This window comes from Macrobrachium rosenbergii, chromosome 28 (assembly GCF_040412425.1).
Source record: "Macrobrachium rosenbergii isolate ZJJX-2024 chromosome 28, ASM4041242v1, whole genome shotgun sequence".
NCBI classification, from domain to species: Eukaryota; Metazoa; Arthropoda; class Malacostraca; order Decapoda; family Palaemonidae; genus Macrobrachium; species Macrobrachium rosenbergii.
The window spans coordinates 10,878,469-10,906,266 of NC_089768.1; the positions used below are offsets into that span (position 1 = coordinate 10,878,469).

Sequence of the window (27,798 nt, forward strand, 5' to 3'; positions counted from 1 at the left end):
AGTGTGAACTCCAGTAAGCCAATATTTTTATATCAATAAAACTAACATATCTTTAAATACTGTAGTACTATCTTAAAATCCAGAAGTGTATAAAATTTTTCATTACTGATCTTCTCAGATTTAAATAGAGTATTAAGAGCTTTTTAAATCTTTTTATATAAGGCATCCATATCTTTGAACATTATGTGTTATGTAAGATTAAATAAAAGCAGCAGAAATACCAAATCATTTTATACTTAGTAGTTTTCACCAATTCTCCCAAATCATGTTGCTTTCAAATAATTTCATTTTTTTAAGACTGATAAATTGTCATAGTACAAAATAGCTATGCAAGTGATACAGGATCAGGGAAAGTATAATGGTGATGATGATAATTAGTAGTTTATCATTTACTGTAGGTTATGTGAATACAGGCAGTCCCCGGTTATCAGTGGGCTGGTTATCGGTGATCTGGTTTTTCGGGGCTTGTCTAGCAACAAAAATCGGCAATTTTCAGTGCCACCAATAATCGCATATTGGCGCTGATACATACTTAACAGAGGCACCAATAACCGAAAATCGGCAAAAAATTGCTGATTTTCAGTTATTGGCAATTTTTGCTTATTGTCATGCCATAAGAACGGAACCCTCACCGATAACCAGGGACTGCCTGTAATGGTATCTCCCTGATTATGAGTTTCTGATTGGTACTAATTGACAGTTATTTCAAGTTGAGTTGTCTTCAATATCAAAATTAATTGTGCATAGCACATGTAGAATGATTAAAATCATCTTGAAGCTTGTGATTTTTTTACTCTGGGTATTACACATTTAATGCATATAAATACTTTTGATTACTCTGAGATAGCTAATTTCATGAAATTGCATTATTCCAATTACTATGCATTTAATGCATATGAATTTTTTTTTTTATTATTTTGAGATATAATTGGCAAATTTGAACTTATTTCAGACTGAGGCATATTTCTTGTCAATGGAGTCATCCATTTTTAGGTGAACTGAAATTATCTAATTTGAAGCCAGTCGTAAGTATTGTATTGTTGCTTCTTTATTGAGATTATTAGATATATCTTGGGTCTTTTTTTTTTAGTACACTTAAGAGCCAGAGCACTCAAACATGATTTAAGGTATAGTTATAAATAAAAGGAACTCGGAAACATTTTTTTATCTTTGCCTCCCCAGGCTACTGGCATAAAGGTAGTACATGCCACTGATTTAGATTGTAATAGCCTTAATAACTAGTTGTCTAAGGACTGCTATCATGAACTTGTTGCTTGCTGCTAATATGACTAACTGTATTAGGTAGAATGCTGTATCCAACAGCCTAAACATGTTTCTTTGCAGTATGGAAGGGCTTGGTAAGTGTGTGTTTCTGGAAGTGTTATTTTGTAAATAAGCCATCATGATACTTCAGTTATTAAAATGCTTTCTTGAGACAAAATGATAAGGAAAACTCATTGCAGCTACTTTGCTGCAGTATCTGAGTGCTTTAATTTCATTTTTTGTCTAAAATTTTCTTTTGATACCTGTCAATTTTGACATTAATTTATCCAAGCAGACCCAGCAAGAAAGATCTTGTTTTTTATGTAAGTAAAATGGGAAATAAATTGGACCTGGTTTTTTCTGCTCCATTAGTTAGATTTTATGAGGAGTACTCAGAGAGTCATTCTTTTAATTCTTTTCTTGCAAAATTAATGGAGAGGCTGGCTATCTAATGAAGTTGCAGTCTTGCTGTAGTTGAGTCTCATAGCCTGCTGACTGATTCACGTATTCTTATTAGCTCTGTAAAGGCTAGCAAACAACTTTTTGCTTCTGGGATGAGCAAAAACCTGTGAAAAATTAAATTATTTTAGAATGTTAATTTTCCTCAAATAAATTGTAAAGTTAGTCAGTAGAGGTTATTTAGGATTTTAATTTGGTCCACCGAAGATGAGTCTGAATTGTGTTCTTTGTTTTGGTTTCCAAATATTATTTCATTATTCTTCATTTCCATCTACACACTTTGCTTCTTTGTGACTTTCAGCAAAGTTCTGATCAAACAAGGTTGAACTGAACAGTTATATCTCCATATTGAATGCTAGCAGTTTGTAGTGCTAACTATGTCAGCAGATGATAGCACTGGTTACACAACGGTATCTCATGTTGTCAATGCTTTCAAAAATTTTTGATGAATGTATGAATGAATGAATGAAGGAAGCATGAAAAAAAAACTCATAGTTTTGAGGCTTTGTGTACTACAAACATTTATATCTCATCAAGGAGAGTTGATGGTATCTAACAGCTTTTAATTATATTGCGAATGATCAAAGGAATCATACGTGCCACGTTGTTTGGGATTGGTGACATCTTGGATGCTCAGTAGTTGTTTCATGATGGGTAGTGACCACATCATCCATGCCCTTAAATCTTGGATTGCTCTCACATTGTTTATACCTTGATCCTCTATACTCTTCAGTTTAAGTTTACGTGTTTTAAAATACACTATGGTGTAAATAATTCTTTTATCTTTCAATTTTTATTTTAAGTTTTGTCACTTAACTGTTGATGAAGTACTGTACATTTTGAACTCAGCCCGTAATACATGTCAGAAATTTGTATTCATATTTTAAGGGCCATTATTTTTGTTAATTTGAGAGCAATAATGTAATATTTTACCTTCTGTTTCATGTTTATTTTTTTATTCCTCCAGTTACAAAAGTATGGAATGCAGTCACTTAAAAGTAAAGGATCATCAAAGGAAGGCAGTTCCTTATCTTTTCTTCTTAGACTGTCAATTGGTGGAGGATCACTAATTGGAGTGAAGGTATGTGGTAAGAAGTACTGCAATAGATTTTGGTCCTGCTAATTTATTTATTATTAATAAACTGATTGTGTTTGAGAGATTGCATGCATTGTTGTATTTTTTATCCTTCTACTCTTTAGATGAATTCTGATGGATTGGTTAACTGTATGTATGCATTAGAAAATTGTGTGATTTCCCTCGATGTTTTATTACACATAATGTTGCTTGTGTAGTACCTCCTCTCTGTAGAATGTTTCATGTTTATTCTTATGAGGCATTACTGTTTGCAGTCTCCTGCTAACCTTATGTCTTCCCAGCCATTTAAATGGCTTTATCTTTAGAATGCAGTTCACATCGTATTTATAACAAGGCCTGTGGAGAAATGGGCATTTTCTCTGTTTGTCAAGGAGATTGCAAAAAGTTATTTGTTCCCCTCTAGATTGTCTTTTGGTTTGGTACTAAAAAGCCTTCATTTTACAAGTGCCTTCAGGTGTCACACCTAGGCATGATCAAAAGAAGAATATGAATCCAGCTCTGTCTTCACATCTGGGTTCCGAAGTCCCACTAACACTTTGCAGACCCAGACCTGTTGACTTTCCTCTCCTAAACTTTACTCTCAATTTTCTTTTAGTGATTTAGCTCTTTTTCACTATTCTTCTTGTATTACTTAATTATTTCTTCATTTTTGTGATGTTTTTGCTTTAATTGTGTATAATTTGGGTCCTTTGGGCTTTAAATACTCTAAGTGTAATAAGTGCCTCATGTCTGAATTTCCGGGTGATTGTTGTAGTGTCACTGCTGGATCTTTTTCTGCAAACTTAGTCTCCCTTTTCTTTAATTTGAACGACTGTCCATTTCATCTGTCCTTTATTAATTAGAATTAAGTCTTTTCAGTACCAGTTTCATGTAGGTTTTTAAATTAGAATTTTCATGGAAAGCTTAGCAGCTCATTACTTTTTTGTGCTTAGTACATATGTTTAATCTATTGCTTGTTGCAATTAATTACAGGCTATGTGATCTACTTCACATATTCATATTAAGTTTATGTCTTTATTTTCATTTAAGCATTTTGGAAAAGTTGCTGGTAGTAAACTACAGAAATACCAGCTTCCAGTAAGTAGCCTATTGCTAATGAACCCATTAAAATTTAATGGCTTTACTTACCTCATAGCATTGAAAGAACCATAATAAACAGTTACACAGGAAGGAATAATGCCTGTTGACACACAGCAGAACTTCCCTTCAAAAAACTATAAAAGTACTGACATTAATTTCCTTGCTAAATTATGTCTTTAAAGTTTGGTGAAAAGTCACTGTCATGTGTATAAAAAATCTTCCACTGTCAAAGAAACAGAATCTTCCAAAAACTAAGAAATTCTTTTACAGTTAATGGAAAACAAAGGAGATAGACAATTAAGGCAAGGGAAGGCTACACTGAAAAGATTAAAAAAGATTGCAAGTTGAAAACAAACTGCAAACTATGGAATTGCAGCATGCACAAGAACAGGCAATTGGCTGCTTAAGACCTGAGGATCCTAAAGTGTGTGTGAAAGGCTGTCATCAACTGCTGATCCTCATCTTTTTCTTCTGGAGGCCTGATTTTTATGGAATATCTTTGATGTACAAAATGGGCTTCATTACAAGTAAACGTTTATTGTGAAATGAATGCTTTTTATGTAGCTTTTTGTTGATCAGTTGGTTATTTGAATATAAGTTTTCCTGTATATAAGTTTTCCTGTAGTTTTCCTGTTTTGATTTCCAAATTGCTCTAGAGCAAAGGCTTAACGTTTTACAATTTTTCTCTGTTTGTAACCAGGACTTCCTTTTTTACAGGGACTGAGTTCACAATTCATTGTTGAGTGCAAAGCTACCAGTCCTTCTTCTGTGTCAGTAGAAATCCATGACAGGGTTCAAGGAGCAGAAAGCATTTCTGACTCAAAAGATCCACCATTTGACTGGTTATTCTTTTGGAAGTTGCTTAAACCACAATTCCATTACTTTTTGGCAGCTATGATGGTAAGTTTTATCTTCTAGTGACAGATTCAGTATTCCAAGTTTAGCCTACTTTTGAATGTGGTTTTAATTTTAGTAATTTGCCTATTATAGTGGTTCTTTGGATTCTAAAACTTGAAATCTTTTAAGTTACAGATGAAAGAACAGTTTTAAGAACAATTATAGTTTATTATAATTTTGGACAAGGCTTGGCAATTATCAAGTCAAGTACTTATTAGTGAACAATAAGATTTTCATATTAGAAATGTTTCTTTTCAGAGTGCTCTCATTGTTGCACTGGCAAATATCCAGGTGCCTATGCTATTAGGTGAGGTTGTGAATGTTTTAGCTAGGTATAGTCAAGAAGGAGCAAGGGAAGGTAAAAATTACCTTGAAGAGGTGTACACTCCATCAATGAAATTGGTTAAGTACTACATTACTCAGGTAATTATTCTGTCATAATTGTACTATTTTGAATGCACCACCATGATGTTGTACGCATTGTAATGAATTCATAAAATTTCATACAGTAGTGGCATAACAACTGAAAATCTTAGCACATGAAAAGTCAGTTTCCTGAGGGAAGGATGTTAGACAATTGTGCAATGCAAAAGTAAACTCTTGTGATTCTTTGACACTATCACACACACAAACACACACACACATATATATACATACAGTACGGTATATGCAGTGTAAGACAATGGCTTGTATTTATGAATTTTATTCTTGTAACATTTTGAGAATAGTTGCACATTAATATGCTATTTGTAGAAAATATACCTCAGTTCTAAAAATTGTTAAGTATCAGTGCCTTCTTACCAATAAATAATTTTTTTTATCCCTGGCAGAGCTCTTTCTTTTTCATTCTTTAGTGTTAAAGCTGTTTTCTTGTGAACTCTCATTTGTTTTTTGCAGGCATTTTTCACATTTTCGTATATTACCTTTCTGACGAGAATGGGTGAGGGCCTCGCTGACGATCTTAGACAGCAACTTTTTAATAACCTTTTAAAGCAAGATATGTCGTTTTTTGATAAACATAAAACTGGAGAGCTAGTTAATAGGTAAGATATCAACATGTTTCTTGCTTCTGCATGTCATTCAGTATTCAGTTTGGTGTTACCGTAAATTGTTTGTTAGCTTAAGATTCAGTAAACACAGCTGATATTCATGTTGTCTGGGTGAAGTATGTGTCTCTTTTAGCAGTGCTTGACAGAAGCAATAAAATCTTGCATGCAACTCAGTCAGGGTCTCTAATAAAGAAATTGTAAATTTTCTCTAATATATGATTTATAAATTGCATCCTATAAAAAATGGCACTTTAAATGTTCCTCTGAAATTGTGCCTCAACATGTCTCCTTCACCACCCAGTCATTTCTACTTGAACAGAAATATATATTATCTTTTTAGTAGTTAATTGATAAAGAATTTCATGTTTTTTATGAATAAAACCTTCACTCTAAATCACAGGGATAGGATCTATGTGTATCCATTAAAGGAATTGTAAAGAGGAACTGCCTTCCAAATAGACAAAAGAAATAGCTCTTGTTAAGATGTCATTCATATATATATATATATATATATATATATATATATATATATATATATATATATATATATATATATATATATATATATATATATATACACACACACACACACACACACACAGTAAACCCCATATTCACGTTCTCATGGTTCATGGGACTCACGCATTGTGGTTTCTCTATGGAACATATCTAGCCATCATTCGCGGGAAATTCGCCCATTCATGGTATTTTTCACTGAGAAATATTCACTAATTACTGTATTTTCATATAATTTTCATGAATAAATGCACTTTTTGTGATAAGACTATTAAAATACTCGGGTATAAGCGTTTTTACAGAGTTTTTCTTGGTTTAAGCTATCAAAATGGGCAGTTCTAAGTGTTTTTAGAGGGGTTTTAAGCATTCGCGGATTTGACTTATTTGCGGGGGGCTGTGGGATGCATCCCCCGCGAATACAGGGGGTTCACTGTATATATATACTGTATACCCATATAGTAGCTTGTATATTTACTTAGGATTATCATTAGGATGCTAGGATGATTTCTACTTCATTGTAAGAATTTCTCTTGTTGTGAATTTCTCTGGCGTTGAGTTCAACCAACCAGTCAGTTTTAATAAGTTTCATCTACCTTTCCTCTAACACCCTCCTCAGTATTTTTGTAATCTTGCTTCAGCAGTCTTGTTTCTCTGGAAGGAAACTAAAGAGGACTTTGTCGTGTCTGTCCTGCTGTGGTTGATTGGAGAAGGAAGAAGAAAAATCCTGAGACATCATCTGGATAGTTTTTATATTAATTTCTGTAGTAAAGTTATGTGGAAAACAGATCTGCTGCTTGCCTAATTCTGACATGTGTTAATTGAAGTAAATCATGAAAGTGTCCATGAATGCATTTAGATTATAGAAATGGTCTAGCACATCAAGCGGCATTGTATTTCATAGCTTTAACAAGCCCTCTAAAGCCACAGTGAAATAGGCATCCAGTAATTTTAGTTGTGACCAGTTTGAATTTATGTTATTGAAGCTCTTGTAGGCTTTTTCTGTCTTTCTTTTTGATATTTATGCATAACTTATTTTTCCCATTTTTATATTTACCCACCTGTCTCTTTTTTTTCAGATAAGAATTTGGATCTTACTTAATCTCTTCAGGAGATAACTGCATTTTGAAACTTTGAGTCCTGTTTCTCTTTGGAAATTCACAGCAACATTATTTGGAAAAACTGTAGCAAACAAAGCAAATTACTGACTTGTCTGACATCAAATCAAAGTTTTATATCACTATTTTTCATTTTTAGGCTGAGTGGTGATGTTCAAGATTTCAAGAGCTCATTTAAAATGTGCATGTCTCAAGGTCTTCGTAGTGTTACTCAGGTACGTTGATTAGTTTGGACTTCAGATGTGGCATAATTCTCTTATAAGTTTGATCATACTTTGTCACGTCACAGTGGTGAAAAGTTTATTCACCAGGACATTGGTTAGACTTTTTAAAATAAAATGTAATTTTAAGAATACTAAAATCAATTCAAAGAAGCCTTGTTCTGCATACTTACATATATTTCTTTATAGATTTTCTCAGTACAGTATTTATAATGAGAGCTTGGCATCAGTATTATTTAAAAATGTAATATTTTTTGTCTTCTTTCTCTTTTAATCTCTGGTTATGTTGAATCTTACCTTTTGATTTTGTCTTTGTACTGTGCATTGTGCCCCTTACATGACACATTTTCCTTTCTTATTGTGTTTGGGTTGAGGTTTTATTTTATCTGTCTAGCAATGTTCAGTTTTCATATATCAACTTGATTTTCCTATTTCAATTTTACAAACTACTGTCCTGTTGTTTACTTATCAAATTTGTTGTAAAGTAGGTTAATATGAAACATCTGAATTGCATTTTGATATTCTCGTAGGCCCTGTCATAAGGATTTCTTCTTAACATTGAACACAAAAATTGGGCAAGGTATAATGAAACAAGTCGGACAGCTAGTTGGAAGAAGTCAAAAGTGAAAAATAAGAGTCAGAAAGCAATGCAGGTTTGTGGGGTGAGGTGGTGGTGGTTCAAGAGTTGCTTCATAGAACCTTTAGTGCTGTTTGTGGTGTGCCATGTAAGGCTCATTGTAAGAAACTGCCCATACAGGGTTTTTATATACAAAAATTTTAAGAATGGAACAATATGAGTTATTCATGTTGGATAGATTTAAGGTTTTTTTTAGCATACTGAAGGTACAGTTGTCATTATTGTAATAAAAAATGTATAATAGTAGTATTTATATGTTAATGAAAAATTGCTTTCTTGAAATGTCACTGGGTATACAGTGTTCACTCAGCCAACTAATTTTCAAAAGACACATATGTAAATGTATATTTTTATCACATACACCATTACATTTTTTATACTTACAAACATTAAGCTACAAATGTTGTTTAACATTAAATGACATTTGTAGCATAATAATTAACTGGCTCTACAGATACTTAATCAGTGGATATATATTTAATAATGAAATTTTAAGGTTTGGTTGTGATTCAAGTTTCTAGAATCAGAAGTAAATTATGGGAATTATTCACAGTGAAAAGTCCGCAGTAGTGTATATATGATATTTACTAAGTTGTGCTCCTTAACTTTCTCTGAAGCAAATGTTAGCTATTGTGTATAACAACAAAGTATGCATACAGTTGTGTACATTTTTTTTAAAAAGGTTGTTTTCCTTAGCTTTGTTTATTTCGTATTTGTTACATAAGTATATTTATCCTTTTCATTCGGTCTTTCCAGATTATAGGGTGTGGGACATCACTATACTTTATTTCACCAAAAATGGCTGGTATGACTGCAGTTGTGATACCAATTATCATCGGTATAGGCACAGCCCTTGGATCTCTTCTTCGTTCATTATCCAGACGAGCCCAGCACCAGGTTGTTTTAAATCTTGCATACTTTAGTATTCCATTGTGTGACTTTCACAGAAACCATTACATTAGGTATCTTTATGTCTCAGTTCAAACTGTCAGCTTCCTACTCACATTTTCTAAAGATAATGGCAATACCACATTAGAATTTTGTAGGATAAACCCTCCTCTACTTTCACCTAAACCCTCAAGTATGAAAGCATAGGTTTGTCAAAATACATTCTCCTATGTTTGTAGTTTTGCATATGTCACATACTACTCATTAGATATATGTATGTTATACTCTTTTTTACAGTCATTGAACCTTGCACCATTTCTTGCTTCTGTGAAAATTTAGTTTAGTGTTAGATCTTTTGTAAAGGATTCAGGTTGAAAATAGAAAGGTTAGTTATATTTTATTTCTTTAAAATTCATCAGTTCTCTTTATGAACATTGAAAACTAACTTGTAAATTTAATTGATATTCTTAGGTTAGAAGATTCTAGGATTCCTTGACTTATCATTACAACAAATTACCACTTAATGTTAGAACTATTATTGCAACAGAATCTTGATAGGTGGAGGAGGAAGAATATTAATCCCATCCCCTTACCTTTGGGTCTTTGTTTCTCTCCAGGCATTCTATTGTGTATTAATTTTGCTGCTAATGATGTTAAGTTGTTGTTTTTATTATTATGTTGTGATATCTTTCCCCTTTCTAGGGCTTATTTTTTGTGCAAGTACAATCAATACAATCGGGCCTGTAGCTCCCTCATTTTGTCCTTGGATAAGGACAAAAAATTTGAAGTGCCCTTTGTGTTGGGACAACAGTGTTTACCACTAAAATCTTGTTCAGTGTATGTTTGTGTGTTTTGTGTGTGGGATGGTCCATGGATCAGTGGTTTTTCTATTCTCAGAGACTGGTGTATAAGCATCATTTATCCAAGTCCACAAGTGGTGCTTCTTTCAACACCTCATCTCATAGTTATATGCCTGTGGCTGGTGAAACTCGGGTCTTGTTGAACAGTGTCTCTTTGATGTCACCTCTTTTCATCAAAAGCTCAAAGACAGGAGTGTAAGCTGTCTCTGGTCTCAACCCCTCGTCTGCTTGCCTTATGAAACCTCGCATCCATGGAAGTTCCCTTCCAAAGGTGATCTCCCAGTTTCTTGGAAGGGATTCTCATGTCTCTTCATTACTTTCTTCTTTGACCTCAGGATTTACACCTCCTACCTATTTACCTCCTTCTGTGATGAATACATCGCCCTCTCCTTTGTTGTAGTGCTACATTCATTGGATGCCTCTTTTGTTACTCATCTCAAGAAGGTATCGGTGTTCTGGGATCAGCTCTTGCTCGTGGTTGATTCATCCATGTGTGAATTAATTGCAGCTCTTCTGCCTTCCACTTCATCTTCGTCACTTTGTGTTTTCCACAAATTTGCATTCTTCATCAAAAGTTTAGTGATTTTTTTCATCAATCTCTGTGTCCCCTGATTCATATCTGAAACTCAAGGCAGGATTAGATAACAGGAGTCAACCCAGGCAAGTTTAGATGAAGAGTCAGTTAAGGCAAGACTTCATTGGCCATTTCCACTAAAAGAATCCCCATAATTGAAGCCAGTGTATTCCTAACTCTTTTTATGTCTATTTCCAACACACTCATCATTCTGATCACAGGAGTCCAGAGAACCATTAAGAACGTATCAAGTTAAATCACCTACGACCATTTGAGCTTCATCTTAATCTGTCAACCTGTCCAGGAAAGCCCCAGTGTCATGATAGTTGTCAGGTCATTAACTATTCCTTGGAGAGTAATTATTATTCACTTTCCCATTGCTGAACTCTGGATAAGAACTCTTGATCTCTTAGTGGATACCCATGAACAATTAGATTCCTGTTGATTCATAACAAGAGCAATACGTTCATCAAACAGTCACAACTGTAGCATAAGTTTGAAGTTGTATTACCATTAATGTTCACTCATGGTAATTAATTTTTACAGGATTTTTTTTCCTTCTGCAACTTGCTTGCTATCTTTTAAGAATAGGTGAATGTCTTAACCTTTTCCTCTTCCAAGGAGAAGTGAGTAGTGGCTGGAATAAATGCTGCTAGTATTGGTAACAGTTCTTTACCCATGGTTCATTAGCGCAAATAAAAGTCTAGGAAAGAGAGGAGAACAGTGGGGTCAGTGTTGTTGTGGCACATACGGATATTACTTTAATACTTTTATGATAAGGGGAAGCTAGCATTGTCAGGGGAATTCTTGGAAGTTTTGAAGGTGTCTTCTATCATATCTGAAGAACAATGGATGTTAGAGATGTTCCTTTTGTACTGTATAAAGGTCACCTCCTCCTCATCTACATAGTTTAGGTGAACTTTGAAAACCTGATTTTGTGCTTCCTTGTACTCCTTGTTTTAATTGCAAATTCTAGCCTTAGCCCAATAGTATGCCTGGGGCTTATCATTCCATATACTAGCCTTCAGTGTTCTTACTTATGCAGTGTTTTTGGTTTATTCATAAAGTTTTTCACAAGTTATTGGAACAGTTGCATGTCTGATCTTCATGCAGATTTCTTGAATAAGCTAAAGTACAAGTATTGGGTGTATATAGAAAAATTACTTTTGTTTGAAAAAACATTTTAGTGTTGTCAGCATGTATTCATTGGCAGTGTACTGCTCAAAAATTGTAGAAATTTAAATTTAGTTATGTTCACATTTTTATTATTGTAATTTGAGTTAATTGGTTCCCAAATTTTCAGCTAGCAAAGGCAACAGGAGTAGCAGATGAGTGTCTTAGTAATATGAGAACTGTAAGAGCATTTGCCATGGAAGATGAAGAACAGAAATTGTTTGCCAGAGAAGTGGCAAAGTCAAGGCAAGTCAATGAAAACCTTGGCTTTGGCATTGGAATTTTCCAGGTACAGTAATGAAAGGGTTTCAAGTTTATGGTAGAAAAAGAAATTGATGTATTATTAAGGAAAATTTACCAGTAATAATAAGTAGGTACAGTACTTATAATTTGGATAAAAGCTTGAATTATGTTAGAGTATTTATTTCAGTTCTTAGTAGGAATCTGGCACTGTCATTTGAATAGCTTATTGTGCCTATTTTAATCATTAGCATTATATAGTTTGTAGGATTTTACGCAATTAAGTATTTACGGTGCTTCAGTAAAAACAATATTTTCTTGGGGAAGGGAACCTGAATCATCAGTATACTACTTTTTTTAGCCATTTTTTTAATGAAGAATTTATTTTATCATGTTGGAGCATGTGTATGCAACACAAACCTAATAGCTGTAGTCTGTTTAGAAGTATCAGTCAAATGTACATCTGGTCTTCAGTAGCTGACTTGCATCCTAAATTATTGGATAAAATCTTGAATTCTGTTAAAATTCTTATTTCAGATCTTAATAGGAATCTGGCACTGTCATTCGATTAGCTTATCGCACATAACTTAAGGAAATTTTCCATAATTATCATCATTTGCATACAGACGTTCCCTGATTATATACCAGTCACTGTGTAATACAGGAGATACAATTAATTGTAACAGTCTTACCTTTTCTTTTGCAAGGTTCAGTACCTGACAGTGCTCTAGAGGTTTTAGTCCTGCTGGGACCAAGTTATTGAATGACCCACTTGATCATGATATAACAGATTTCTGAAGGACATGAAAAGATGTATTTCTTCTCTTGTGTATTTATTATCTCTTACTTTTCAGCCTGCAAACATGCAGTCATATATAGAGGCAATAGAATTCAAAGGTGTACAGATGTATATAACTGGGAATGGGTTAAAAGTTAGCGGAAGTCTGGGTGGGTTGAATTGTCATTAGGCAGTTGCTGCGACACAGGATGTTTTTGCTGTAAAGCTCACACCCTATGACATTGGGTTCTCTTTGGCTGTATTGATCAGGGAGGTCAGGGGTTTCTGTTCCTGTCCCTCACTGGGGTGACTGGTGTAATGGGTGGCTTCTGTACAAAGTGGTTATTCATCTTATTTCTCCCTCTTTGATTTTGGCATTTGGATCTGGTTGGTTAGTTCTCTGTCTCTTTCACTCATAAGTGTTTAACATCTACTCTCTTTGCTTTGTTAAGAATTATTGTTCACTTCTGTCATATGAACAGTAACTGATACAGATTTTCTCAGCCAGCAGCCTATAAAGTTTAAAGTGATAGTATTTTATAACCATTGTGTTAGCCTTCGTTTTTCAGAATCCTCATATTTCAACAGTCCTTCCCAGTTTCCATGCAATTAATAATTTATTTATTTTAAAAGTCTTCTGCATGCTTGCTTGAAATTTCGTGACATTTTGACTTCCATCTGCCTACTTGCAAAAGACCAATGATTGAAACTATAATCTCAGGCTGATAAAAGGAGCAAGCAGTATACACACTGCTTTTTATACTTGATGATTTAAGGAAATTTTGTCTTTTAAATGTAATTTTGCAATGATACTTTAGGTATAATTTTAACATAAAGGGTCAACAAAGCATATCGGTACGATTTAGTAGCATTTTTTTAGCACTGTGTTATTTTCACTTTTACTGGGGTTTGGAATATTTTGATGTTTTTGTCCTTGATCCAAGCTAATTTGCATAATTATTGAAAAGAATATATTGCTTAAATACATACAAACATTTCAAGGGGCATTTTATTATTTTGTTATATATCAAAAGTCATGGCAGTTTATGTTTTTCCAGCCCTAATATTTAATATCAGTAAGACAGTGAAGGTGCAACTATTGACAATACTAGGATTACTGCTGGATTGTCAAAAAGTCTATCCTCTTTTTTTTTAGTTCAGTCTCATTGTCTACTTCAGTCATAGGAACAATTTAGAATGATTTTATATCCTTTTTATTAGTCACGATTTGACACATCCTCATATTTTGACAAATGCTACTCAACTTGTTATTCTTGGCAGTGATGTGAATACCGATTTATTTTTAAGGTTATCTGCGTGTTCATTTATATTTAATCTTCCATAATGTCACAATTTTGTATAACATGTAGCCCCACCTCCTGACCCCATATGTAGGATTCATCAGATAGTAAAATAATAAGTTGTGAGTGGAACAGCGGTCATTCTTTCCCTTTGAAGTTCCATTACTCTCTGTTTGTACCCTGCAAAAAATTCATCAGTTTGCTTAGAGTAGGTTAGGCATTTGTAAAATGTATAAGTTTACATACTTATTAGGGAATATAAGAGCAGGTGTAAGATATTTATATATTTTAAGTAAATGTAAAGCAGAAAAACTTATTTATAAAGTTATTTTCATATTTTCTTGTAAATTTTTAGCGTTATTCACCGGTAATTTGATGTTCAGTAATCAAAATATGAATGACATCCTCTGTTTTCTGACAGGCTGGATCTAATTTATTCTTGAATGGAGTAGTGATGGCCACATTATATGCTGGAGGTTCTTTACTAGCTACTAACCAATTAAAGGCAGGTGATTTGATGTCATTTCTTGTAGCAGCCCAAACTATCCAGCGGTCATTAGGCCAACTTAGTGTTCTCTTTGGTTATTATGTTCGTGGGATTAGTGCAGGTGCCCGAGTTTTTGAGGTAAGCTCTCTTGTACAGTATTTTAGTTAGTGATGATATTACCATTTCCTAGATATGAATATTGTGTATATAATGGAATAAAATAACTAATCTGGTTTACTTCATTTAAGCATGATACAATTGTCTTATAAGCTCAAACGCAAATTTCTTTGCTTTATTTGTAGTATGTGAAACTTGAAGCATCTATACCTGTGAAAGGAGGCAAGAAAATTCCATACCACACTTTAATGGGAAACATTGAATTTAATAATGTCACTTTTGCATACCCTACCAGGTCTGATCAGGTAAGAAATAATGGTGTGTTTTGCTAACATGAAAATCTTAAAAAGCTGTTTATTGCATTTGGATGTATATTAATTGTTAAGTACTTCTAGGTGAATATAAGAGAAATAACCTGTGGTATTTAAAGCAAAGCTTTTCTGTACAATGATATAATACCAAATAATTTGGTGATTATAGGGATTAATGGTAAAAATGAGAGGAAAATATTTTACAGGCTAAAGCTAGCCCAGTCCTTTATTGATACCCTTTTCCAGTACATCATTAGTTATGTATGGTATGTTTTTATACTTAAGTGAATTGAGCTCACTTAGTACTATTTAGATATAGATTTTTGAAAATGCAAAGAAAATTATAAATAAGCACAAATCACAAAGTTCATGAATGTTAGTGATTGTGAGTTCATTGACGAAAGATCAGCTCACTTCCTATGTGAAGTGTTGCTCAGGTTCTCGGTGAGCATGTGTGGCTTGGGTCTGTAGAAGAAGAACTTTTCAACAATTGCTAGGATGAATGACTTTCATTATGTTAGGGGCTGAGTCAGACCTACTGTAAATAACTCTTTAGCAGTTCAGGTCCTCATAAGATGAGTTGCTTGCACTATATGAATGGGTTTGATCAACTGATGTAGAGCAGATCTGAGGTTTTTTCAGTTACTATTGATTGGCTCAGATTCTTTGTAAACTATGGCTTGAGTCATCAAAAGATGAGTTGCTCAGAATGTATGAGTAGCTGTGGACCCTAAAAGATAAGAGACTTCAGATATGTAAAGGTGAGTGGTCAGCTAGTACTGAGGAGGTTGACCTACCAAAAATGAGTGGCTCAGTGTTTTAGCATGGAATTGACTTGGCTGTGTCAAGTATTCAGCAAACAAATTTAATAGTCAAAGTAAAGAGCATTCACTTTAAAAGTACCATGGGTAAATTTTGAGCTTTGTTTGGGAAATCATTGATATTTCTGAAGTAGAATCTGAGTAGCTCAGATCTGCATTGAAGCTGTATATGCAAAGTATATCAACATATGAAGAATGAGGGAGGAGTAGCTCAACTCTCAGCGCACCATGAATCAACATTCATGAATCTGAGTCTTAAGAATGTAAACCAGAGTAGAAGGATTTTTTTCTAATAGCATCTTATGTTGTACTTCCTCCATTAACTCTCAGACCAGCCCACACATGAAGAACAAGAAAGTCTAGGCTAGCAGATCTGACCATGATACTCTGGACATAACATGAGGCCCCCTGGCAATAGCTGTTGTGTCAGCATTGCAATATGTACCCTTATTAGTGTTTAATATTACCTAATATGTATCGAGTAAATAATAAATCATATGCTGTACATTATATTGAGCATCTTCACAACAAATTGAATTGGAACGCATAAATGGCTCAAATCAGAAATAAAGATAACCACTATATTGTGTTAACCACATCATATAAAAGTGAAAGCAAATATATATATATATATATATATATATATATATATATATATATATATATATATATATATATATATATATATATATATATATATATATATATAAACACAGTACAGCAATACAGTAAACCCCCTGTATTCACGGGGAGGTGCGGTGCGCATCCCCGCGAATAGCTAAAATCTGCAAATACTTAGAGCCCCTCTAAAACACTTAGAACTGCCTATTTTGATAGTTTAAAAATGCAATAGTTGTATCACAAAAAAGTGCATTTAGTCATGAAAATGATATGAAAATACAGTAATTAGTGAATATTTCTCAGTGAAAAATACCGTGAATGGGCAAATTTTCCGCGAATAATGGGTAGATACGTTCCACAGAGAAATCCGCGAATACAGGGGGTTTACCGTATATGATTAGGAGTAAGGTCAGAGTAAAATGTAATATGTAAAGTAATTACATTTATTAGACAAAGACTTAGAGTTGTCACGATGTCAGAGAACTTCAAATCAAATCAGATTAAAATCCTAAATACTGAAGAACATAACCTGATAGTATTTTGATCTCCTACTAGCATACCTCTGGTGTTACCAGCCAAAGAAAAATGGCACTGTCAGTAGGTATTACAGAACACTAATCAGGTCAAAAGAGAATAAGATGATCCAAGGGAAGATTTTAATATTCCATTGGGAAAATAAACAGTCCTTGACGAGAACTTTTAGGTAGTAGTCTTCGGAACAAAAATGATGCAGACAAAAAAAAATAGACCTGAGTTGTTGACTGATACCTATGGGGTTTATGGCTCTTATGTACAGCTCACCTTCAAGAGACTGGCACTATTCTTCTTCCTTTGAAGAGGGTTTGTCAGGGAAATACCAGTAGTTTGTGATAAACAAAATGGCACTAAAAGCTATGAATTTGTTATTGAACAAATACAATGTATGCTTACCCACCATTGATTTTATTTTTTATCAATTATCACCAGGTGGTTCTGAAAAACTTTAGTTTACGAATTCCTGCTGGGCGTGTTGTGGCTTTGGTAGGAGCCTCAGGTGGTGGTAAATCTACAGTTGCTCAGTTAATAGAAAGGTAAGTATTTTGTAAGGTGTTACTGTACATGTTTAGAAAAGTGTAAATGGCTCACTGAATTTCTGCTTTTGACCTCAAGTTACATGTGTTTGTTTGAAAATTAAATGTGATTTCACAACAAACTCACAACTTAAAAGTAACCCAAATTCGTGGTCTGTGTACTCATAGAAACTGTTTCCTGTTCAGAGAAATAGTCTGTTGGTTGGCCCCACTGTGCATGTGTCTCACAGATCCTTAGGTTCAGTTAGTTAGAGCCTCACTTTTCATGTTCTAACATGTTGGTAATAAGGCTTCTGTTTCCTAGGCATTTTAGATAATCATTTTGGTAGAATGAATGAATTCTGTATTTTTTCTTCAGTCACACTAGTTCATAAGAATTTTTTTTATAAAATTCCCAGGTGAATTTTTTCTTAATTGGCTGATTAAAGTTGAAATCCAATGGCTTTTTACTGCCAGCATGGATGGCACTTAGGACAAGTGAAGTACAGTACTGTAAGTAATTTTTTTTCACAGAAGGGAGAATATTCCATTCAGATAGCTAGCATAATGCTTAAATTTTCTCCACTGTTTTGGATATTTACTTCAAGCCAGTAAGTGATACTGAGACACAACTGAAATACTAATTATGAGTGATACATAGGTATATTATGTAAACTGTATTTTAGAACTCGTGTTGTGTTAATTGTTTCTTTAGAAGAGTTTGTCTGTTCATCTTCTTATTCTGTGTTCTAGTTCTATTTTTATTTGGATGTTAACATCTTTATGTAATTTTTCTTATGTGCTCTGGCTTTTTCATTTTAGTATTTCATCCTCAGTAGTAAAAGTTTGCCTTAGCATATTTCTTTTGAAATTGATCTAGGATCAGTTTTTAGCAAAATAATTTCCTATTATGCCACAAGCCATTCTAGTGCTGGTAGGTTTACACATCTGAAATAATAGTTACAGAAATATCACTGTTATACAGGTTTCCTTGCGATAGTTATTTTTAAAATAAAAATTTTCAATACTTTGATGTTAATGGTTATAATAGATGAATGCAGTTACTGAGTACTTACTTTTCTGTTAAAAATATGTTTTGTATTTTGTATTTTCATATTGTGTACTTAAATTTTCTTGCCAAAACATCTTTGCTTCATTCTAGAGATTTGCTGCAGCATTGTTGTATGACCTAGTGGATTATGTACAGTAAGATGTATTAGTGAGAAGTGGGCCATATTTTAAGCAGTAATTCCATAATTATTTTATAAAATATACAGTATTACATACCTTATCCAGTTTGTAAGTGATGTACAATTTTTTCCATGGTAGTGTATCTGCACAACAGAAGCACAGAGTTTCCATCCTAAGGAATTTTTTTTGAGCAGTAGAGAAACAGAATGTCACAATTGATTCCCAGGTTTGTTCCAAGGAAATTTAATATAGCTGCCAATAATGAGCAGGCAAAATCAAGTCCATCCTGCAGGGTGGTTGTTCCATTCAAGAGTTATGCAGGAATATTTTGGGGTTTGTGGGAAACTCCTCTGATGGGCCAACTTGCCACATTTAAACAAATGTATGCCAAATTACTCTTAAGCAGTCCTGAACCGAGCAGTTTCTGTGTGACAACCTAGAGGCATAAGCTTTTCCTCCCATTTCTTTACTTTAACCAGTACTGGGCATGGCTTGGCATTCAGCCAAAATATTCACGATATTGATAGCTTCTCTTCAGCTTCAGTAGACTTGGCTTTCACATTTGCTGAGCCTTCACTGGTTCAGACTTTAATTACTGCGAGAAACTATAATCCCCACTTTTGCCAGTTTCTCATGAACCTACAACCCTTCAAATTACACTTGCTGGCTATCAAACAATTCTTCATTAAGAGAGGATTTTTGAGCCAGGCAGCCAAGGTTACCACTAATCCAAGGAAAGACTCCACCTCAAGACTTTACTAGTCAAAGTGGCAGTATTGTGCAAGAAGCATTAATCCACTCAGTTTCTCTTTTTCATTGGTAGGGTACTTTTTGCTGTTTTAACATAGATTGGGGAAGTTGTCTGTGCCCATCATTAAATTGTACAGATCTCCTCTCATCCACAGGCCTCTCTTAACTTTGCAGTTTATTGTGTACCATTTCAACTTAGAAATAAAGATCTTGCCCCATACTCAACCAAGAGCTGTATAGCATTACCTTAAGAGGACCAATTCGTTTGGAAAAAGGGATGCCATTAGTTCTTATGTGCAGGCAGTCCCTGGTTATCGGCAGGGTTCCGTTTCTGAGGGTGTGATGATAACCGAAAATTGCCGCTAACTGAAAATCGGCAATTTTCAGCGATTTTTGGGGGTTATCGGCGCCTCTGTTAGGTATGTATCGGCGCCAATACCCAATTATCGGCGCCAGTAAGCAGAAATCTGCGATTTTCGACACCGAAAATCGCCGATTTTCATCGCTAGACAAGTGCCATAAAACTGGATCGCTGTTAACCGACCCCACCGTTAACCGGGGACTGCCTGTACTGGCACAGTTAAACATGAAGTTTCCAAGAGCACATTGCCTTCATTTTAAAGCAGTTTCAGTATATTTAAAAGTATATAACTTCATATCTGAGACTGTTGGTTTGAAAGTGAAGGTTAGGGATCATAAAATCAGAATGCTTATAGACGTTAACACTGGGCTTCGGGAGGTCTTCTGCTTGTGTATGACTCATAAGTCAAGACTGCTTTGAGGGGTGGGGGGAATATGTTGGACTCATCTCCTTCATATCCATTTCCTTTGCATGTAGATGTCAAGGGTGTTAGCTTTTATGTCTCACTGGCAAAAAAGGTGTTACAACTTATTTGTAAACTGTATACTTATAACAAGACAGCTCTTTTTAATGGTCCATTGTTAGTGATAAAAGCTTTTGGATACTCTTCACCTGTATTCCAAGACTTCAAATGGGCCCATTACACTTGTCATCTTCAGGGCAATGAGTTCCTGACATCTAAGAACCTATTCAGGTTATTATTATTAAGTTATGGGATTTTGCTGAAACAAATATTTTGTAAAAGCAAAATTTAATATTTTCATAAAAAAAGCTCATTACCGTATGGGAAGTGCATTCCTTCCTTCCACTCCTTGTTGCAGCTGGTCAAGACAGCACAAAACATTGAGTTTTCATCACCAGGTTGCTCAAAGACCAAAATGCACAATCAGGCAGGTAGAGACAACCATTTTTCTTTAATTTGAAGTGTTTGGTGATTGCACTTATGTGCACTTAGGCTATTGTATAGTACAATAAATTCTCATATATTTCAGTCACTTCTACTTAGATCTATAATTGCATGCTTAATATTGTAAAGCCACTCTACACTTGAAATTACTGCCTTAAAAGTCATTTTGTAATTACCTGCGTTTTAATTTTGTTTATCCTCAGATTTTATGATGTTAACAGTGGACAAATATCAATTGATGGTGTTGATATCCGTTCCTTAGATCCAGCCTGGCTTCGCAGTAATGTCATTGGCTTTATTAATCAAGAGCCTGTGCTATTTGCAACTTCAATATTGGAGAACATTCGGTATGGGCGTCCAGACGCTGCAGATTCAGAGGTTAGTGTCATATGTTTTGAGAGTCCTGGTTGCCCATTAATTCAGATGTTTTTTGCATTAAAGGTATGCAGGATGAATATTTTGGTTATAACATACCCTTAGAAATAAAAATTTTAGATCTGTATATGTACAGTATATACAGTATATCTATATATATCTATCTATCAGTCTATCTATCTATATCTATATCTATATATATATATATATATATATATATATATATATATATATATATATATATATATATATATATATATATATATATATATATATATATATATATATATATGTGTGTGTGTGTGTGTGTGTGTGAGAGATAGATAGTATATATATATATATATATATATATATATATATATATATATATATATATATATATATATATATATATATATATATATATTATACAGGCAGTCTCAGTTATTAGTGGGGATTCTGTTCTGAGGGTGTGATGATAACTGAAAATCGCCACTAACCGAAAATTGCGGCTTTTTTTGGCAAGTTTCAGGGCTTATCAGCACAGCGCCGATTTTCAGTTATCGCCGCCTCTGTTAGGTATGCATCGGCGGCAATACCCAATTATTGGCACCGATACACAGAAATCGGCAATTTTCGCTGCCGAAAATTGGTGATTTTTGGTGCCAAAAATTGCTGATTTTCATCTCTAGACAAGCCCCAGTAAAACCGGATCGCCACTAACTGAGCCCGCCGTTAACCAGGGACTGCTTGTATATATATATATATATATATATATATATATATATATACATATATATATATATATATATATATATATATATATATATATATATATATATATATATATATATATATATATATATATATATATATATATATATATATATATATATATATATGTACAGTATATATATATTTACTTATACGTAGATTTATTTGTTGAATTTAATTCTTTACTAAAAATGTTACATCACATTCTTTCAGGTAATAGAAGCTGCAAAAATGGCAAATGCCCACGATTTTATTACTGCATTTCCAGATGGATATGATACAATAGTTGGTGAGCGAGGAGTAACTGTTTCTGGAGGTCAGAAACAGCGAATTGCAATCGCTCGTGCTCTTCTTAAAAATCCAAGGATCTTGGTACTTGATGAGGCTACCAGGTTTGTTTTCTGCATTTGTTTTCAAGAGTAATAAGGTTTATTTTATTTTTGTTCTGAAAGACTTTTCCATATCCCAAGTGACCTTTTTCTTTGAAGTGTCAACATTAACTTTTCTCTCTTTACTAGTATGTATTTGTTAGTAATGATGCCTAGTAAACTAAGTCTTGCACTAAGGCAAAACTAACCACCTTGATGGTTAACATTATTATATTAAATTTCAGATTCCAGTGCCTTAATAGTACATCATAACTATCCCTACACCTGAGGTTTACCTTGGCTTCTGCAGTAAGCTCTAGAGTTGGGGCTCTTAGTCAAGCTTGGGTCATTGGATTTTGCAGCTAAGGAGACCCATTTTGTAAAACAGTAGCCTACAGGCTCCTCTGTGAAGCACCAGAAAAGGACTCTTCTGCCAGACTTAAGGCTCTCTCTTGAATCCCAGAGAAATTGCCTCTAAATACTGTCTTATTTACTTCAGTATTACAAAAGATCCCAGAGATATTGCCTCTAAATATTAAGTCTTATTCACTTCAGTTTTACAAAAGGCACATGACCCCACTCCTGCTTCCTGCAATTCCTTAAAGGCACTGGGTCCATTCAACTTGTAATCAGCCACAGTATCTAGGACATGCTATGGAATGATTTCAGAATGAATCCAGTGTCCTCAAGGAATCTCGGGAATTTGAAGGAACAAAACAAAATTAAAATCATGATTAGAGGCACTCCCCTGGGGTTTCCAGATGTTGCTTAGGGTCCCCATTTTGGTAGATGGGCCCTCTTCTGCTACTTTCCAAAAAAAAGCCCTGAGGCAGCTCTTCTGCAGAATGGGTTGCCTCTTGGACTTAGCTGGGAAACCAATGGATCTGGTCTGAATAAGGAGCCCTCTTCTTGAGCTTCCAGCAGACATCTGGAGCAATCAAAAGATTTGGGAAAGGAGTGACATACTTGCACAGCTTTGGAATCTGAAAGAGTTAAAACTGAATTATACTTTTTAAACTCTGGTAATTGACCATCATAATCCAGTCCATATTACAGTATTGTACTGGGTGAAAGTGATGAAAAATTCTTAAAATACATACTTTTTTAGTAAGGTGAGCCATCCATTGTACTGTAATTCTTTGGCTGCTTTGTAAAGGATGCTAGTTTCCAGAGCTTTCCCTCTAGTCTTTTTACTCTGAGCCACATATGCAAAAGTGTATTGCTTATGTCAATGAATGTAACTCGTGTCTGCTAAACCTCTTAGGTGAAGTCGAAGGTGAAAGAAATTTAATTTCTGTTTCTTAAGATCATAAATACAGTAATTGAAAGACCAGTACAAGGTTCACCCATCAGCTTTGCTTTACTCACCTTTTTCAAGATTTTAAATGAACACAAGATTTTCATTTGACTGATAAGATGCTTAAACATATATCAGTCTCTGTGCCCTGTAGCAATGTGCATACTGTTGCAAGCAGATGTCTTAGAATAGGCAAAATAAAATTGAGTAATACAGTAAATGTATTGTACACACATTTTAGGTAGTACAGCAGTAACTAAAGCACAGAAAGTAATTTATGAGGTGAAAAAAATTGCCAGTAGAACTGGTGTTGCATATTGTAAACTTGCTGGCTTAATTAGTGTATTTTAGAGCATATTTGTAGTATTTTAGACTTATTTCATATGTACCTATAATACATTCTATTAAGGCATATGTATATATGAATTATTGTTCAAACCTTTTTAACTTATTTGTATTTTTCCTTATCCCCATTTCACTTGCTGAGACCCCCCCCCCCCTTGAAATAAGTTGATTAGATGAGCATTTATCATTTCTCTTTGATATTAAAATCATATTAATTGGTGTTTTGTAACTATGAAATTTAATGTTTTTTTATACTTTGTAGTGCACTGGATGCTGAATCGGAGGCCATAGTGCAATCAGCTCTAGAGCAATGCATCCAGGGTCGAACTGTTCTGATTATTGCTCATCGTCTTTCAACAATACAGAATGCTAATGTGATTGCAGTTATTTCTCATGGCAGGTTAGCTGAGGTGAGAAAACATTGATTTCTATTTTATTTTGGGCACAAGCAGAATACTGTACTGTTAGCCAGTAAGATTTGATTTTGAGTGAAGAATGAAGTGAATACCTCAACAAATGTAGGGTTATTATAAGTAGTGGGTTTATATGAAAAAAATAATCTCATACATTGTTTCTTCATCTAAAGTATAGGTATTTAATCTTTCATAATTTAGTGGTGTTGTGTATAAAAGTCAAATGCAAGGGAAAAACAGTTTTAATAGTACAACTTTTATACTGACATTATTTTTTAATTCTTGCAGCTTGGAACCCATGAGGGATTAAAAAAGCTTGGTGGAATATATGCGGACCTAATCCGCCAGCAGCAGAGAGAGGATGGTAATGCGAAGGAATCCCGCTGGAGTATATGATAGATATATATATATATATATAAGGTGAACTTGTAGTTTTAATAATAAAGCCTATTTTAAGTTAACATTAGTACAGTATTTCTATTATAATCTCTACTTTCAAAAAAGTATTACCCATAGGCCAAAATCATCAAGCTTTTAAATGTACAGTATAGATGTTAGATTCAGATTCTCGTAAGCAGCTAATAATCAAGTGTATTGACTTGGAGGGCTAATGAAGTGATAGGTATTCTTCTTCCAAATTTCCAAGTTTCTTTGGGTCTAAGACAATATGCTCTATGAAATGGACTAAGGACTAATTTGGCAGAGAGTTCATTGAGGCTATTTGCTAAAAGTAGATGTTCAGTGTTGATTACATTCAGTAGTGATCTCTAGGTATTACTTCCTACAATATGAGACTAGCTCAATTTGAATGGTAACGACAGGCACTGATGGGTTTGAATGTTAATAAAATGAGCAGCCTGTAAATATTAGTCACTTGCAGCTACTTGAATCAGGCCACTATAACCTAACTCCAATTATCCATCACACAACATACAAACTGATGAATACATCCGAAAGTTTGACGATGTGTGTACCAACACTGGGTTAAGTTCAGTCATACTATTAGCAACATTAGTGCCCAGACATGGTGGGTAGCTTATTTGTTCTTTGAGGAAATATAAGATGGCAGGGATAATTTGACATAAAATTACAACTAAGCCATAAGAACACATCTATTACAAGTTGATAATTTGAGAAAGACCAATGGTGGCATGAGATCTGCTTGATTTGTCAACAGTGAAATATGGGAAAAAGAAAGAAATATAGGTTACTCAACTGTGGTTACCTGTAATTGAATGGAGGAGAGAAGTTAGGCTCTTAAACAGTTTTAGAGCATTGATTGCAGTTTCAGCTGGAAGTACTGTGGACACTCTTTGCCAATGAATGCATAATAGCCAAGTCTCAAGTCTCAACAAAGATTTTATCCAGTATTTAGGGTACATGATTACACAGTTCAGCTGTGAATTATATGGCAGATACCCTCTGCTAACTGGATGGTACTCAGTATAATCAAAATTTTGATTGTTGCTAAGCACCAGTCTAAATTCTGAGTTACCTTGGTTGAGATGGTGACTTTCACTCTAATTTTTCTTACGATATTAGCTTGCTTTTGTTTGTTTCTTAATTTGCCAATTACCTAATTATATATCATTACTGAATACTCGTTAGTAATCATCCCTCCACTAATTATCTTCCTGATTCTTATTACTTGATCTCATTCACATTTACTGTCAACTTTCTCCTCCTGCTAACATTTTAAAATTCTTTCACTAGTTTTTCAAGCTTCTTTTTGCTAGCCTCAATCAGTTCTATATTACCTGCAAATATCAACCAGTCCACCCTTCTTCAGCTCTTTTCTTTTCTGACTTCTCACATCACTCTTTCTCTAAAGGTATTGACTAGCCGTGGAGACATGAAACACCTATGCCTCAGACCCACTTTTAGACCAAGCCAGTCATTCTCCCATTAACAAATTTTTACACATTTTTTCTATCATAAAAAAATTTTAATTGTTCTCGGCAACTTACCTTGTACGCCATATATCCTCCATGCCTTGTTCACTACCTCTGTATCAATTCTCTTTTGAGCCTTTTTCATGTTCATGTATGCCACCTTAGGCTTTTAACTTTTACTTTTGACCTTCTCACACAGCTTTTTCTAAACTCCCACTGTTCTCCTTTTATCAGTTGTTATTTCATATGACATACCTTTTCATTCAAAATCCTGCCATGTATCTTTCCAGGTACGATAAGTAATGTTATGCCCCTTTAATTCTTACAGTTTCGTCTGTGACATTCACCTTCATATGGAAGAACAGTTATTCCTGGCACCTTTTCCATATTAAAAGAATATTAAAAATAGTCCACTTTCCCAGGACTGCTTTATTTTAGAAGCCTTTCTGTGTATAAATCTCTTATTTTGAGATTCCCTCGTTCACTAAACTTTCTCACTACATTTACATCTGTATAGAGCAACTTACTCTCCTCAGAGTTCTTACCTTTTCCCCTTTATTTGTGTTTCTTCTCTTATTTTTTCCTCTCACTTTCTTCTTCAGTACTTTATCCACTATCTTTTATCACAAGTGTACCATCCCTCTTCCTACCTCTTATATCCAAAAGCACTGTTGTTGTTGATTGTATTATTATTGTTTATTGTTCTGGTAATTTTTTTCTATGTTGATGTTATGAGTCTATTTGTTAGCTTTGTTACTAATTTTATGTTGTAAATTTTAATTCTTTTGAGAGACATTGAGCTGAACCCTTGGCCTGCTACTTATTACGGTAAGAAAATTGCAGAATACTTTACTCAAATATTTGGGGCTTAAGGTCAAATTTTCTTGATCTCCAGAGTTGTGCCCATAACTACAATTTAATGTTTTTATCTGAGGCATTGGTAAGTAGTAACAAGTCAAGTGTTGAGTTTTTAATCCCAGGGTTTGATGGCCCTGCCTTTAATTATCATTGTAACATCATACATGCACAATGGTTGTATGCTCCCAGCCCGAGAAGAACCCTAAAAGAGTTCAGAGGTCTGGTTAAACAAATCATTTATAACTAACTAATGGTTGTATGCACTAAGTCTGGATGACCTATTTGTTGTCAGAAAACTTGGGGTGTAGTTGTCATGAAGTTCTTTGTTTTAAGATTTTCATTAAGTTCTACAATGCTTATATATTTGCTGTTTACTGCCATGCAAATATTGATGATTCTATATGTGACTGTCTCTTGGAGGGGGATTAGTATGGCTCTGTCACAGGATTCAAAAGCTTTATTTGTTATTTGTGGAGACTGCAATGCAAAGCACAATGAGTGGCTTAATTCAAACTGTACAGATCAACTTGGTCTGTCTGCTCTTGAGTACTGTGTATCCTCTGATTTTGCCTAACTAATTGAGGAACCCATGCATATTTCTGGTAATAGATTAGACTTCATATTCACAGGTGTTTCAGCTGTTGTGAAGTTCCAGGTCTGTGAATATACAGGCATTTCCAATCACTGTGCCATTGAGATGGACATATCTGCCAATCAGTATATTCCTAATGCCAC

At 34.3% G+C, this 27,798-nt stretch overlaps 1 protein-coding gene across 4 annotated transcripts in view; it reads left to right on the forward strand.

Annotated features, from left to right (window-relative positions):
- Positions 1-24,774, forward strand: part of LOC136854030 (mitochondrial potassium channel ATP-binding subunit) — a 90,141-nt gene extending 65,367 nt beyond the window's left edge. For all 4 annotated transcript variants that reach the window (XM_067130029.1, XM_067130030.1, XM_067130031.1 and 1 more), the window contains exons 3-17: positions 953-1,025; positions 2,690-2,803; positions 4,616-4,798; positions 5,054-5,218; positions 5,693-5,838; positions 7,615-7,690; positions 9,090-9,230; positions 11,959-12,117; positions 14,569-14,772; positions 14,937-15,056; positions 17,471-17,574; positions 20,966-21,140; positions 22,104-22,282; positions 24,163-24,310; positions 24,602-24,774. In XM_067130029.1, coding sequence (XP_066986130.1) covers positions 953-1,025; positions 2,690-2,803; positions 4,616-4,798; positions 5,054-5,218; positions 5,693-5,838; positions 7,615-7,690; positions 9,090-9,230; positions 11,959-12,117; positions 14,569-14,772; positions 14,937-15,056; positions 17,471-17,574; positions 20,966-21,140; positions 22,104-22,282; positions 24,163-24,310; positions 24,602-24,709 — 2,095 coding nt within the window. In that variant the 3' untranslated portion in view covers positions 24,710-24,774. The remainder of the gene's footprint in view (positions 1-952; positions 1,026-2,689; positions 2,804-4,615; positions 4,799-5,053; positions 5,219-5,692; positions 5,839-7,614; positions 7,691-9,089; positions 9,231-11,958; positions 12,118-14,568; positions 14,773-14,936; positions 15,057-17,470; positions 17,575-20,965; positions 21,141-22,103; positions 22,283-24,162; positions 24,311-24,601) is intronic.
- The last annotated feature ends 3,024 nt before the right edge of the window (positions 24,775-27,798 follow it).